The 12,131-nt window shown below is 36.6% G+C and overlaps 1 protein-coding gene across 2 annotated transcripts in view; it reads left to right on the forward strand.

Moving 5' to 3' along the window:
* LOC150101779 (dipeptidyl peptidase 4-like) overlaps positions 1–11,045 on the forward strand; it is a 576,437-nt gene extending 565,392 nt beyond the window's left edge. For both annotated transcript variants that reach the window (XM_090400235.1, XM_090400236.1), the window contains exon 21: positions 9,305–11,045. In XM_090400235.1, the coding sequence (XP_090256361.1) occupies positions 9,305–9,457 (153 nt within the window). In that variant the 3' untranslated portion in view covers positions 9,458–11,045. The remainder of the gene's footprint in view (positions 1–9,304) is intronic.
* Positions 11,046–12,131: the final 1,086 nt, after the last annotated feature.

A 12,131-nucleotide genomic window follows, 5' to 3' on the forward strand; every position in this document is an offset into this window, starting at 1 on the left:
TAACAAAACAAAAGTTCACATTTCCATTATGCTTGTTTAGATTTTGCATAAAACGCATACTGTTTTATTATAACCTTCATATCTGTTCTCTTTCCAGGAGAAATATCTGATTTTTTTTCCTTTTTAACATTATCTGTAGAAAACTTTCATTATAATATCCATCCTAACTTCCCTTTTCAAAATGTTTTCATTGAATTTCTATTTCTTCTATCCTGATATTCTTATTATTATCTGAGACTTCTAGGAAGTCGAGGACTCATTATGGGAGGCCATACATCACCCATACCAGCTGTCATACTCTCTCTTAAACATATTCACACTGGATGCACCCACCACTTCAACAGGCAAACTCTGTTTCGCTCACTCACACACTGCTCTGTGAGAGAAAAATCTAGTTCTTACCACTTTCTTAACCATACACAAACTTAACTTCCATGGGTGTCCCCATGTTCTCTCCTCCACCTTCCACAAAGCATGGTAATTTGTTATGTCTACATAGATGTCAGGAGCATCAGGAACAAAGAGGTTAAGTTCATTGCTTTAATGAACACAATATGGCCTAAGATTGTTGGCATTAGTGGCACCTGGCTATCAGAGTCAGATGTAACTAGGATTGAGTGTGAAGGGTATGGTATTTTAAGGAAGAGCAGAACAAATATGCAGGGGGGGGGTATTATTAATGATATCTTGTGTAAAATGGGGGCTAACATTAGGATGTTGCTACAGATCTGGCAGTTCAGCTGCTGGAGACAATGAAATGCATTACCAAATTATCCTGATGGGTGCTAAATGACTAATCATTATAGGTGACTTAAATTATCCAAACATTAATTGTATAGAAAAGAAATTTCATGATAAGAATGAAGGCGAATTTATTTAGCTGTTGCAATACAGCTTCCTCAAACAGCATATGAAAGAAAGAACTTGAGATCAAAGAGTCTTAGATTTGATTGCAGAATCAGAAGGGGTCTTCATGAAGAATCTTACTCTTTTACTACTAGTTGGTGACAATGATCATGCTGTACTGTCCTGGGAAGTAGCTAACTATATGCATGTTCCAATTAGGACTGGTGACATGCTCAGCTGCAAAGCTGGAAATTATTTCCAGCTTTGCAGCTGAGCATGTCACCTCAGGAGAATATTATCTTTGGTCACATGATATCAGTCATTTAATGAGAAAAATATCAGCAATGCATAGGGAGCTTTGAAAAAGTGCTTAAATTATGATATATGTGAATGTGCTCCTAGAGTTCAAATAACAAATAGGGTAGGAGTATAATAGACGTGCAACTCCATAAGAAGAGGATTATGTGGCAGGAATATCATGAGAATAAGAGTGAGAGGAGTTATGAACTATATATAAAGCACAGGCCAGAAAACTTATGAGTATTATGCAGAAAGCTTAATTGGATGACTATGCAGCCTAAAGGCAATCCAAAAGAAGTTCATTGTTCTGTTGCAAGTAAAAGAAAGAATGAATGTGAAAGAATAACTTCACTGAATGCAGATGGTACCCTAGTCAGAAGCTGATGAGATGGCTCAAATGATAAGTGCTCACATTGCTAAGATCTGTCAATTAGATGTAAGATGATGCACGGTACTACTACTACATTGAATGAAAATATAAAGATGCATGAGAAAAGGGTTCTAGAGCAGTAGCATAACCTAGATAAGAATTCTGTGATAAGAAACATATGGTATATTGCTTGTATGCTAAAGGAATGATACTTAATACTTAAGGAATTGATAGCATATACTAGAAATATAAATTAAATCAACTTTAATATATACTTTCCGATATTTTGGCAATGTCACGTTGCCATCTTCATGGAAACTTAAGATAAAGACACGTGCATGCAAGTACTACATAACAGCAAATGAGAAACAAAGCGAGGAAGCTACCGTTTTCTTAAAGTCCTGATTGTGCCCCTTGGCAGGCTATATTAGGTGTCCTTGGCCTTTGGGCTGAAGTTCTTCTGATGTATGTTTCCCAAATTTGGGGCAGTCTTATGCATCCAAATTTGTTGAGATTTGGCATGTTCCTAAGGGCTGAGGCTGATTCCATGAATAGTCTTTCATATTTGAACTTGCTGCAGTGTATTACTGTGGCGAGTATCCAGAGCATGGTCTGCAAGCCCAGATTGGTGTACTAGTGAAATCAGATGTAGTTCTTGCATTCTGAGATTCAGGCAGATACATTCACCAACAATCCCACCACTCCCACTCACAACAATATGGAATTATTAAGACACTATTCAACAGGGGCTAAATTAATCTGTTCAAATGACCAAGCCCTAACCACTGAACTAAATCACATCCTTAACACTTTCCTCAGCCTACCCCCCCCCCCCAAAAAAATCCAAAAAATACTAAAACCAGATATCCACAACCCCCCTTCCTTCCACCCCTTCACAAAAAAGATTACTCTAAATCCATCGCCATTCCCTATCCGAGGCACCTCGGAAAAAATCAACAAAATCCTAAAAAAACATGACGTGACCACTTGTTACAGACCATATAGAAAATTGGCATCCCTTATCTGCTCCACTAAAGAGCAACCACTTCCTCTAGCCCTACCTGGTGTATACCAGGTCCCTTGCAGCTGAAAATTGTCCTGCTTTGGCCAAACAGGCAGGACAGCAAATATCTGTATCTCAGAACACAAGGACTACATCCGATTTCACCAGTACAGCTACTCTGGGCTTGCAGGCCATGCTCTGGATACTCGCCACAGAATAAGGTGGAAGAAAGCCACAGTAATACACTGCAGCAAGTTCAGATATAAAAGACTATTCATGGAATCAACCTCAGCCCTTAGGAACATGCCAAACCTCGACAAATTTGATTGCATGAGACTGCCCCAAATTTGGGAAACATACATCAGAAGAACTTCAACCCAAAGGTCAAGAACACCTAATATAGTCTGCCAGGGGCACATCAGGACTTTAGGAAAACAGTAGCTTCCTCGCTTCGTTTCTCATTTGCTGTTATGTAGTACTTGCATGCACGTGTCTTTATCTTAAGTTCCCATGAAGATGGCAATGTGACGTTGCCGAAATATCGGAAAGTATATATTAAAGTTGATTTCATTTATATTTCTAGTGTACGCTGTCAATTCCTTAAGTATTAATTATCATGTTTAACTCAGTATAAGCCTTTCTACAAGAAATGCTAAAGGAATGTTGAGTCAAATTGACTATGGATAATAGTTCCATTGCACAAGAGTGGTATAAAAACTAATGTGTCTAACTACTGACCTATCAATATCTCTGGAGTGGTCATGAAAACTTTAGAGAAGATGGTAAGAATTTACATATAGAAATGGGCTTTAAGGTAAGCTATACTCTGCAAGGAACAGCTAGGGTTTACTAAAGGAAAGTCATATTTTAGCAGTTTGCTCATAGTTTATAACAAAATTACAACTGAGTTGGATACAGGGAATGGATGCAGTTAGATATTGTTGGACTTTGCTAAGGCATTTGATCCTAAAGAATCTAGAATCCCAAAGTATCCAGAAAATGTTGTAAATGAACTGTCACATCATCCTCCAGTTGGTGAAAGTGACCATGAAGTGATTACTTGGGTGGTGGTGGCCAGTTATATCAGGACTTTTGTGAGAAAAAGTTATATGTGAAACTATTAGTGGGTGAGTATGGCAAATTCAGGAGGAAGCTTGCAGTGAGAAATTGCACAGGAAGGAAATCAGTGCTACTTGGTCTCTACTCAGGAATTATCTGGCAGAGGCAATGACTGAGTGTATTCCAAAGGTCAGGAAATTAAATAAGGTAGGTGTAAAATGGATGACTGAATCAGTGAAGCAATCCAGAAGAAAAAGGCATTGTTGAGGTGGCACAACATGAGTGAAGATAATCAGTTACATGAGAAGTATAAAAAGTGAGCAAGGAAGGTGACTCACTTGGCAAAAGTATAGTATTGATCAGTTAGCAAATGAGGATAAAAGAAATCCTAGGGAGTTTTTTCAGTATGTGGCCAGTAGAAGGAAGAATGATTATGGGAGGATGATGTTGGACAGTGATAATAGGATAATGGTAAACACTGAGAAGGATATAGTACAGGTGTTAAATGAGCAGTTCATTAAAGTATTCCATCCTTGTGATTGTACCATAATGCAAAACTTGAGAGTAGTGGGAGTGGGAGAAGAGCCACTGATCATGAGTAAAAAGGAGATATGAGGAATTGAGTAAACTTGACAATGAGGCCATGCCATGGGACATGATGGTATATCACCACATGCCTCAAGGGAATATTCCATGAAGTTAGCAATCCCCTTTAACATACATTTTCAACATGAGTCTTAGATTAGCCCAGGTCCCAAAGGAATGGAAATATGGCAAAATTGTTCCACTTCATAAAAGGGTGATAAGACTAAAGTTTCGAATTATAGGCCAATCTGCTTGTCTAGAGTTGTAGTCAAGGAGAAGCTAGTGAGGACAAAGATTCAGAACTGGGTAGACAACAGTAGAATTCTCTATAATGGACATTCTGAGTTTGCTAAAGGAAGATCATGTTTTAGCAGTCTGCTTAGTGACTCTAACAAGGTGACGAATACATTGGACAAGGGAATACATATACAGTAGTATATTTAGATTTTGAAAAGGCATTTGATAGATTACCACATGACAAACTAATAGTTAAATTGGAATAGATGGAGTTGAATAGTAGATTGGCTTCTCATAAGTATCAACAGGTTGTGTAGGAGTGATATCCCAGAAGGGGAAAGTCACTAGTAAGGTAATAATAAATTTAGTTTAATCCTTTATCCAAGTATGTGCAAACAAAGATTGCTCCTGAAAGTATCTTCAGGACTGGGGTAAAGTGGTACAACACCGGGCGACTCCTTGCAAAGGTGGAGTAAGCTACCAACACTCCTATCTCAGTATCTCCCATAATGCAAAACACATCTCCTTTCGGATATGTATAATGCTATGCATTAAGGGAAGGGCCACTATCCAAACTAGTTTAGACCTTTATTGAGGTGTCTTCAGTGGGAGCCAGGCCCAAGCGGAGATACCAAGTTAGCAGAAGCATTAGCAAGGTCATCTCCTCCTATAGGAGCTGCCAAACAGTGTGCCACCTTTTTATTAAATTACTCTGGATTTAGAGAAAGATGTTGAAAGTTTATTTTTCACTTGGTCAGACTATAATAAATTTAGTTTAATCCTTTATCCAAGTATGTGCAAACAAAGTTTGGCAGCTCCTATAGGAGGAGATGACCTTGCTAATGCTTCTGCCTTGGTATCTCCACTTGGGCCTGGCTCCCACTGAAGAGACCTCAATAAAGGTTGAAACTAGTTTGGGTAGTGGCCTTTCCCTTAATGCATAACATTATACATATCTGCAAGGAGATGTGTTTTGCATTATGGGAGATACTGAGATAGGAGTTTCGGTAGCTTGCTCCACCTTTGCAAGGAGTCGCCCGGTGTTGTACCACTTTACCCCAGTCCTGAAGATACTTTCAGGCGCAAACTTTGTTTGCACATACTTGGATAAAGGATTAAACTAAATTTATTATAGTCTGACCAAGTGAAAAATAAACTTTCTTCACTAGTAAGGTGCTGCAGGGGAACTGTTTTATTATTATTATTATTATGTGACACCTCCAAGGAGTTCAAAGACTAATCGAGGGAGGACACCTATTCTACAACTCTCCATCTCCACCACTCAATCTACCAGCTACAGCGAACCGCATCATCTACACCAACGCCATCTACTTCCTGCCACCACCACTAGTATTTTCACAGACAATCACAAACATCCATGCCCACAGTGGGATTCGAACCCACAACCTTTCGGCTGGAGAGCAGATACACTAACCATGCAGCCAACCAGGCTGGCATTTGTATGTAATTTGTAAGTAAATGACATTGGAAAAGGCTTAAATGGTGATATACAGTTGTTTGCAGATGATGCAAAGTTGGGGAGAGTTATGAGAAATAGAGCAGAGCAGATGTTGTAGCTTTGTAAGAGGACCTAAATAGAATGCCTGAATAGGCCAGTGTGTGTGTGGGGGGGGGGATATCAGTTTATGGGGATATGTTGCAAAGCGTAAGGTTTTAAAATTTGGGAAGCAAAGATGGGATGTAGAGTATAAGATTAGTGGGGATATTTTGAAGGAGGTGGAGGAGATGAAGGATTTGGGGATTGTGGTGGATAGAAACTTGAAATTTTGTGGACATTTTGCTAAAATTGCGAGGACAACACAGCAGATTGTGGGAATAATGTAGAGAAGACTGACATGTAGAAGTAAGGACGTTTGATTCTGTTGTACAAGACTTTTGATCAGGCTGCATATAGATTACTGTGTACAGTTTTGATCTCCGGATTTTCAAAAGGATAATGAGATGTTGGAGAGGGTCCAGAGATGATTGACTAAGTTGGTTTCTGGTCTCTGGAATGTGGAATATGAGGACAGATTGAGAGAATGCAAATTACAGAGCCTAGTGGATAGGAAGAGAGAGAGAGGGGACATGATCAAGATGTATAAGTTGGTTGACAGAAAAAGAGTTATGTCCATACAAGGTAGAGATGCGAGGAGGAAATAGTGATAGTTGTTTTGAGGAAGTATGGTGTGAGATAGAGATGAATAAAATGAAATATTTTGTTGGATGTTGAATTGACCTGGTAATGTAGAGTAGTGACCAGGAAATATATAAGCAAATTAGCCAAAATTTGCTTCATTAGCCAAAATCATTATGAGCAATTTTAATTATGACAATATAGAATGAGATGATGAGATAGCAAATGGAAGTAAAGAAAATGAGTTTTTTGAGTTTTTGATACACTAACTTTTGAGGGACAACTACCTCAGACAGCATGTAACAGAGGTCACACAAGGATTCGGGTCTTGGATTTGATCATCTCATCAAAAGATGTTATTATAAATGAGATGTCAAATCTCCCTCCAGTTGGTGAGCGCGACCCTGAAGTGATTATCTGGGTGGTCACAAACCATGTAAGGACTACCATGAGGAAAGGGTACTTTAAACTACAAGACTAGTGATTATGAGAACCTCAGGAGATAGCTTGCAGCTGTAGCATGAAATGAGGAGTTGGGTGGAAAGGAGATCAATGCTGGTTGGGTGATATTCAAGAACTATCTAGTAGAAGCCATGTCTAAATGCATTTCAAAGGTCAGAAGGTTAAATAAGGTAGGTGTGAAATGGATGAATTAGATTAAGATTGCAATACAGAGAAAAAAAGCATTATGGAGGTAACATAAGTGGAGTGGCTATAATCAATTCCATGAGACAGGCAAAGAGGGTGACTTGGTTGTAGTATGATGGCACTGATTGGAGAAAATGGTATAAGGACAACTGCTGTGGGAGGATACAGTTGATATATTTAATGAATAGTTCATAAAGATCTTTCATCCTTGTGAGTGTGACATCATGGAGAGTTTGAGAGTAATAGGTAATGAGGAAGAGAGGCTGACTATGAGTGAGGAAGAAGTAGGGGAATTAAGCAAATTTGTAATTAATAAGGCTGTTGGACTTGATGATATATCATTGAATGTTTTGAAGGAATGTGTCAGGGAGTTGACATCTGCCTTCATATATATTTGTTTGATATGAGTCTTACATTGGGTCAAGTTCCAAAGGAGTGGAAGGATGAAGGCAAGATTATACAGCTTAATAAAGGAGGTGATAGAATTCAAACATCAAATTAAAGGCCAATCTGTGTTTCAAGTGGTGTGGTTAAAGTGTTGGAAAGGCTGGCGAGAATCAGGATCCAGAATTGGGTTGTCAACAATGGTATTATCTTTGATGGACAGCACAGGTTTGCTAAAGGAAGGTCATGCTTTAGTAATCTACTTATTTATTGCAATAATGTGACAGCAGTATTGGATGTGGGAGATGGATACAGTAGTATACTTTGACGTTGCAAAGGCTTTTGATAGATTAACACATGATAAGTTGATATGAGTCTTACATATCAACTTATTAGGACGACTGGGAGTTGGATATTAGACTGGTGCATTGGATTGGAGATTGGCTGTCTGATAGATATCAACTAGTTGTGTTTGGAGGAGCAATACACCCAGAAGAGGAAAGTCAATAGTGGTGTGCTTCAGGGGTCTGTTTTAGGGCCATTGCTGTTTAACCTATATGTTATTGATATCGGGAAAGATTTGAATGGGGTTATACAGTGGTTTGCAGATGATGCAAAGTTAGGATGAACTATGAGGAGTAGAGCAGATGTTGAACTGATAGATATCAACTAGTCTGTTTTAGGGCCATTGCTGTTTAACCTATATGTTATTGATATCGGGAAAGATTTGAATGGGGTCATACAGTGGTTTGCAGATGATGCAAAGTTAGGATGAACTATGAGGAGTAGAGCAGATGTTGAACTATGAGGAGTAGAGCATAAGAAGACGAATAGACTGAGTGAATGGACATGGGAGTGGGACTGCCAGTGGGATATATTGTTGGAGGTGGAGGAAATAAGAGATCTTGGGGTGGATAAGAATCTAAAATTTAAAGGACATATTGCTAACATTTTGAGGACAGTACAATGAATTCTGGCAATGATGCAGAGGACACTGACCTGTAGAAGTAAGGAGATTCTGGTTGCATTGTATAAGGCTCTGATTAGGCCACATATGGACTACTGTGCAAAGATTTCACCATCTGGTTTTCAAAAGGATAAAGAGATGCTGGAGACACTCCAGAGGGATTGACCAAAATAGTTTCTGATCTCAGGAATGTTGAATATGAAGAAAGGTTGAGACAATACAATTTGCAGAATCTAGTGGATAGGAGGAAGATGGGTGATATAATAGAGATGTACAAGTTGGTAAGGGATTGTTATAGGATTAATGTTGAAGAGGTTTTTCATAAATTGGTTAGAGATTGGGGGAAGAAGAAGAGGTCAGCCCCGGAAGCTGTATATGGAAAGTGACCAAGGAAGTGAGAAGCAGATTTTTTGCATGGAGTGTTGTGACTGAATAGAATGCATTGTCTGAGAGCATGGTATCTGCAGAGAATTTGAATTTTTAAGGCACTGTATGATGAGCTGTGTGTATGCCAAAAGGCACCGCCTAGGTGAATTTATATTTGGCAAGTTATTCGTTTAATATTGTTAATTATGTCATTATCTTACATTTCTGTTCATTCATTCATGTAAATTTCAGTATCCAAATAGTAATAAATTAAATAAACATTATTATACTTTCTGATTTTGTGCATCAGTAACAATAACATATCACATTTTTGATTATAATGTGATGTGTTATTGTTTATACTTCTTTTAAAACTGCTAAATAATGTTTTCCTTTACATAGGTATATACAGATGAAAACCATGGTCTATCTCATGTAAAGCTACATCTGTATCAGACAATGGAAGATTTTCTTGACTATTGTTTCAGTTCTGAAGATAATGACAAACAGCTAGAGTATAAACCTAATTTACCTTCACTGAACAAAGAGAGATAGTTTTTACAATAGTGTACAGCTTTATAAAATATGGGATTTATTTTGAAAACAAAATACTTCTGAGGACAATTTTCATATGCATCCAGATCATGTGGATAAACTTTACTTTTCACATGCCTAGAAGATGAAAAAGGCCGGGAGAAGGAAAATAAACATATTAGTTCAGCTCCTATGAGGGATGCTTTCAAATAGGAATTTGTATTCAGTATGAATGCAAGCACTATTTTCTGGTACTCTGTCATTAACTCAATTGAAACTGAGTGCAATACTGTCGACTAATCATTTTAGCTGAGGCAATATTTAATGTGTGTGTAAATAGACACGAACACAGTGACAGACATACGCAATTTCTATCCTTATTTTATATTCATATTCCCTGCTTCAGATCATATGTTATTTTTTTTAACAATTTGGAATCCAGATTTGATTTACACAAATGTAAGTAGAAACATATCAATTCCTGCCCTTGTTTGCTTTCATTTAATGATTTTAGAATAACTTTTCACGATGCATAATAACATTATAAAATGAGTAGTGACCCCTTCCCATAATGCATAACATTGCAGACATGCATCATACATGTCTGCAAGGAGATGTGTTTTGCATCATGGAGAATACTAAGGAAAGTGATTAGAACTTACTCCACCTTTGCCACAAGTTGCCCCTGTCCTGAAAGATTGTTTGCGCTTGGATCCTCTGAAATTTCTATAGTTTCTATATTTGGCACGAAACTCTTGTAGTTTCTATATATTCGGCTTTGAAATAATGTTGGATTCAATATCCACTTAATTTGTATAACACTATAAAATATTTTCTTCAAGTATTGTGAAATTTACAACCTCTTTTTTCTTGTTGTTGTAGTAATGTAATTTTCCTCTGCAAAAAAAAGAAAGACAAAAAGGGAAAAAATTGATGCATGAAATTAGTCTGACACATAATTAATTATTATCTAAGTAAAAAAAAGTGTTACGAGATACTTTGTTATTATCATTCATAGCTAGATAACCATTTTCAACTAATTTGGTGTCATATTTTTTCCTAAAGGTAAAAGGGGAATACACATTAAGAAATCTTGGCAGAATCTTGATAGACTGTTTAATAGAAAATCTAACAATGATTGTATATTATTAGCATTATAATCTAAATCCAAGAGAGTATCAAGTTAAAGGGGACTTAGATTTGTGCACTTCAAATATTCTTACAGATAAAAATTTAAATAATAATAATAATCATTAAATCCAAGACAAATTTAAATTTTCCAAAATTTAAATTTGTCTTGGAATACCAGATTCCAGTAGTTGTTTATTCTCAGGTGAAAATAAATTATTTACTCATCTTTGCATATTGGAGAATATCGTATGTTTTTAAAATCTTTTTTTTTATTATTATTATTAACCTCCCTACCAGCAAGGTGGATGAAATAGTGAGACCAAATTGCACATCTTATCCATGTTATCCAATGGGGTTACAAAATCGTATCCATATTTAGCTTGACATCTATAGACGTCATGGCCAGTTGGGAGGCTTAATTTTGGCTTCAAAATTTTAGTCAAATGTGGCTTAATATAAAAATTACTTGTGAAATAAAACTTTTTTAAGATACCACAATGGATGTAACTAAATTTATTTTGTTTACCAATATTTAAAAGATCTACAAATATTTCATATTCAATTTTGATGTGAAGATAAATAGTTGGATTTAAAATACAAGAGAATGTGAAACTCAAATAACAACACACTGTATTGCAAAGCCAATCTGAGTACCACAATGATTGTACTATTAGGATCCTTTCAAAATATCTAAAACAAAAGTTATATGCAAATTTGAGGCTTATGGAAGACTTCTTCTCACCAGATATCACAAGACCTCAAGCACTGCTGTAAGTCAAGTATTTTTATTTTATTTTTTTAATGAACAAATTGTTTTTATAAACAACTTTTTTGTCCTGGCTGTGGGAAGCCCCACCCCCTTATCTCTCCCTTCTCCAGATTTATTTGTGGAGAACTTTGAGAAAAAGTTTTTCTGTGGCAATCTCAAACATTTGGTGTGAATATGTTTATGATATTTTTATTATATGGAAACATTTCACATTTTAATAACTTTCTAAATTCTCTCAATCTTTTCATCCAAAAATTCAGTTCATACTATTTCCTTTCTTTTAGGCTTACACGGTGATCTGAATGCATTTTTGAAAATTATGGAGACAACTACCGTGTTTGAATAAAAACTTTAGTTTAATATAACTAAAATCTACATTCGACGTTTCGACCTTTATGTCAAGGTCATCTTCTGGAGCATACAAATATACACAGGAAACAAGCTATACTACGATCAAACTGGTTCGTTAAAGACACTGACCAACCGCTACCACAATTGTTGGCCTGACCTCTGGTGAAAAAAAAAATAAATAAATAAAATAAAATAAATAAATAAAATAAAATAAAAATAAAAAATTATACATAAACACCAGAGTCTATTATTAGTGTTGTCTAATATATATATATATATTAACGTCATTCCAGCCAGTTGGTATGGAATGGTTTCTAATACTAGTTACGGATTGGCTAGAGTCCTGACTTATGCTGGATCTTTCATATTAGTTAGGCTGAATGTGTGTCATCCAGATCCTTGGAATTTTCATGCCATCTTTGTTATTGATATTTGGGTGGTTTA

This window comes from Typopeltis vanoorti, chromosome 11, assembly GCF_054136105.1.
Source record: "Typopeltis vanoorti isolate ZY-2024b chromosome 11, IOZ_Tvanoo_1.0, whole genome shotgun sequence".
Taxonomy (NCBI): Eukaryota; Metazoa; Arthropoda; class Arachnida; order Uropygi; family Thelyphonidae; genus Typopeltis; species Typopeltis vanoorti.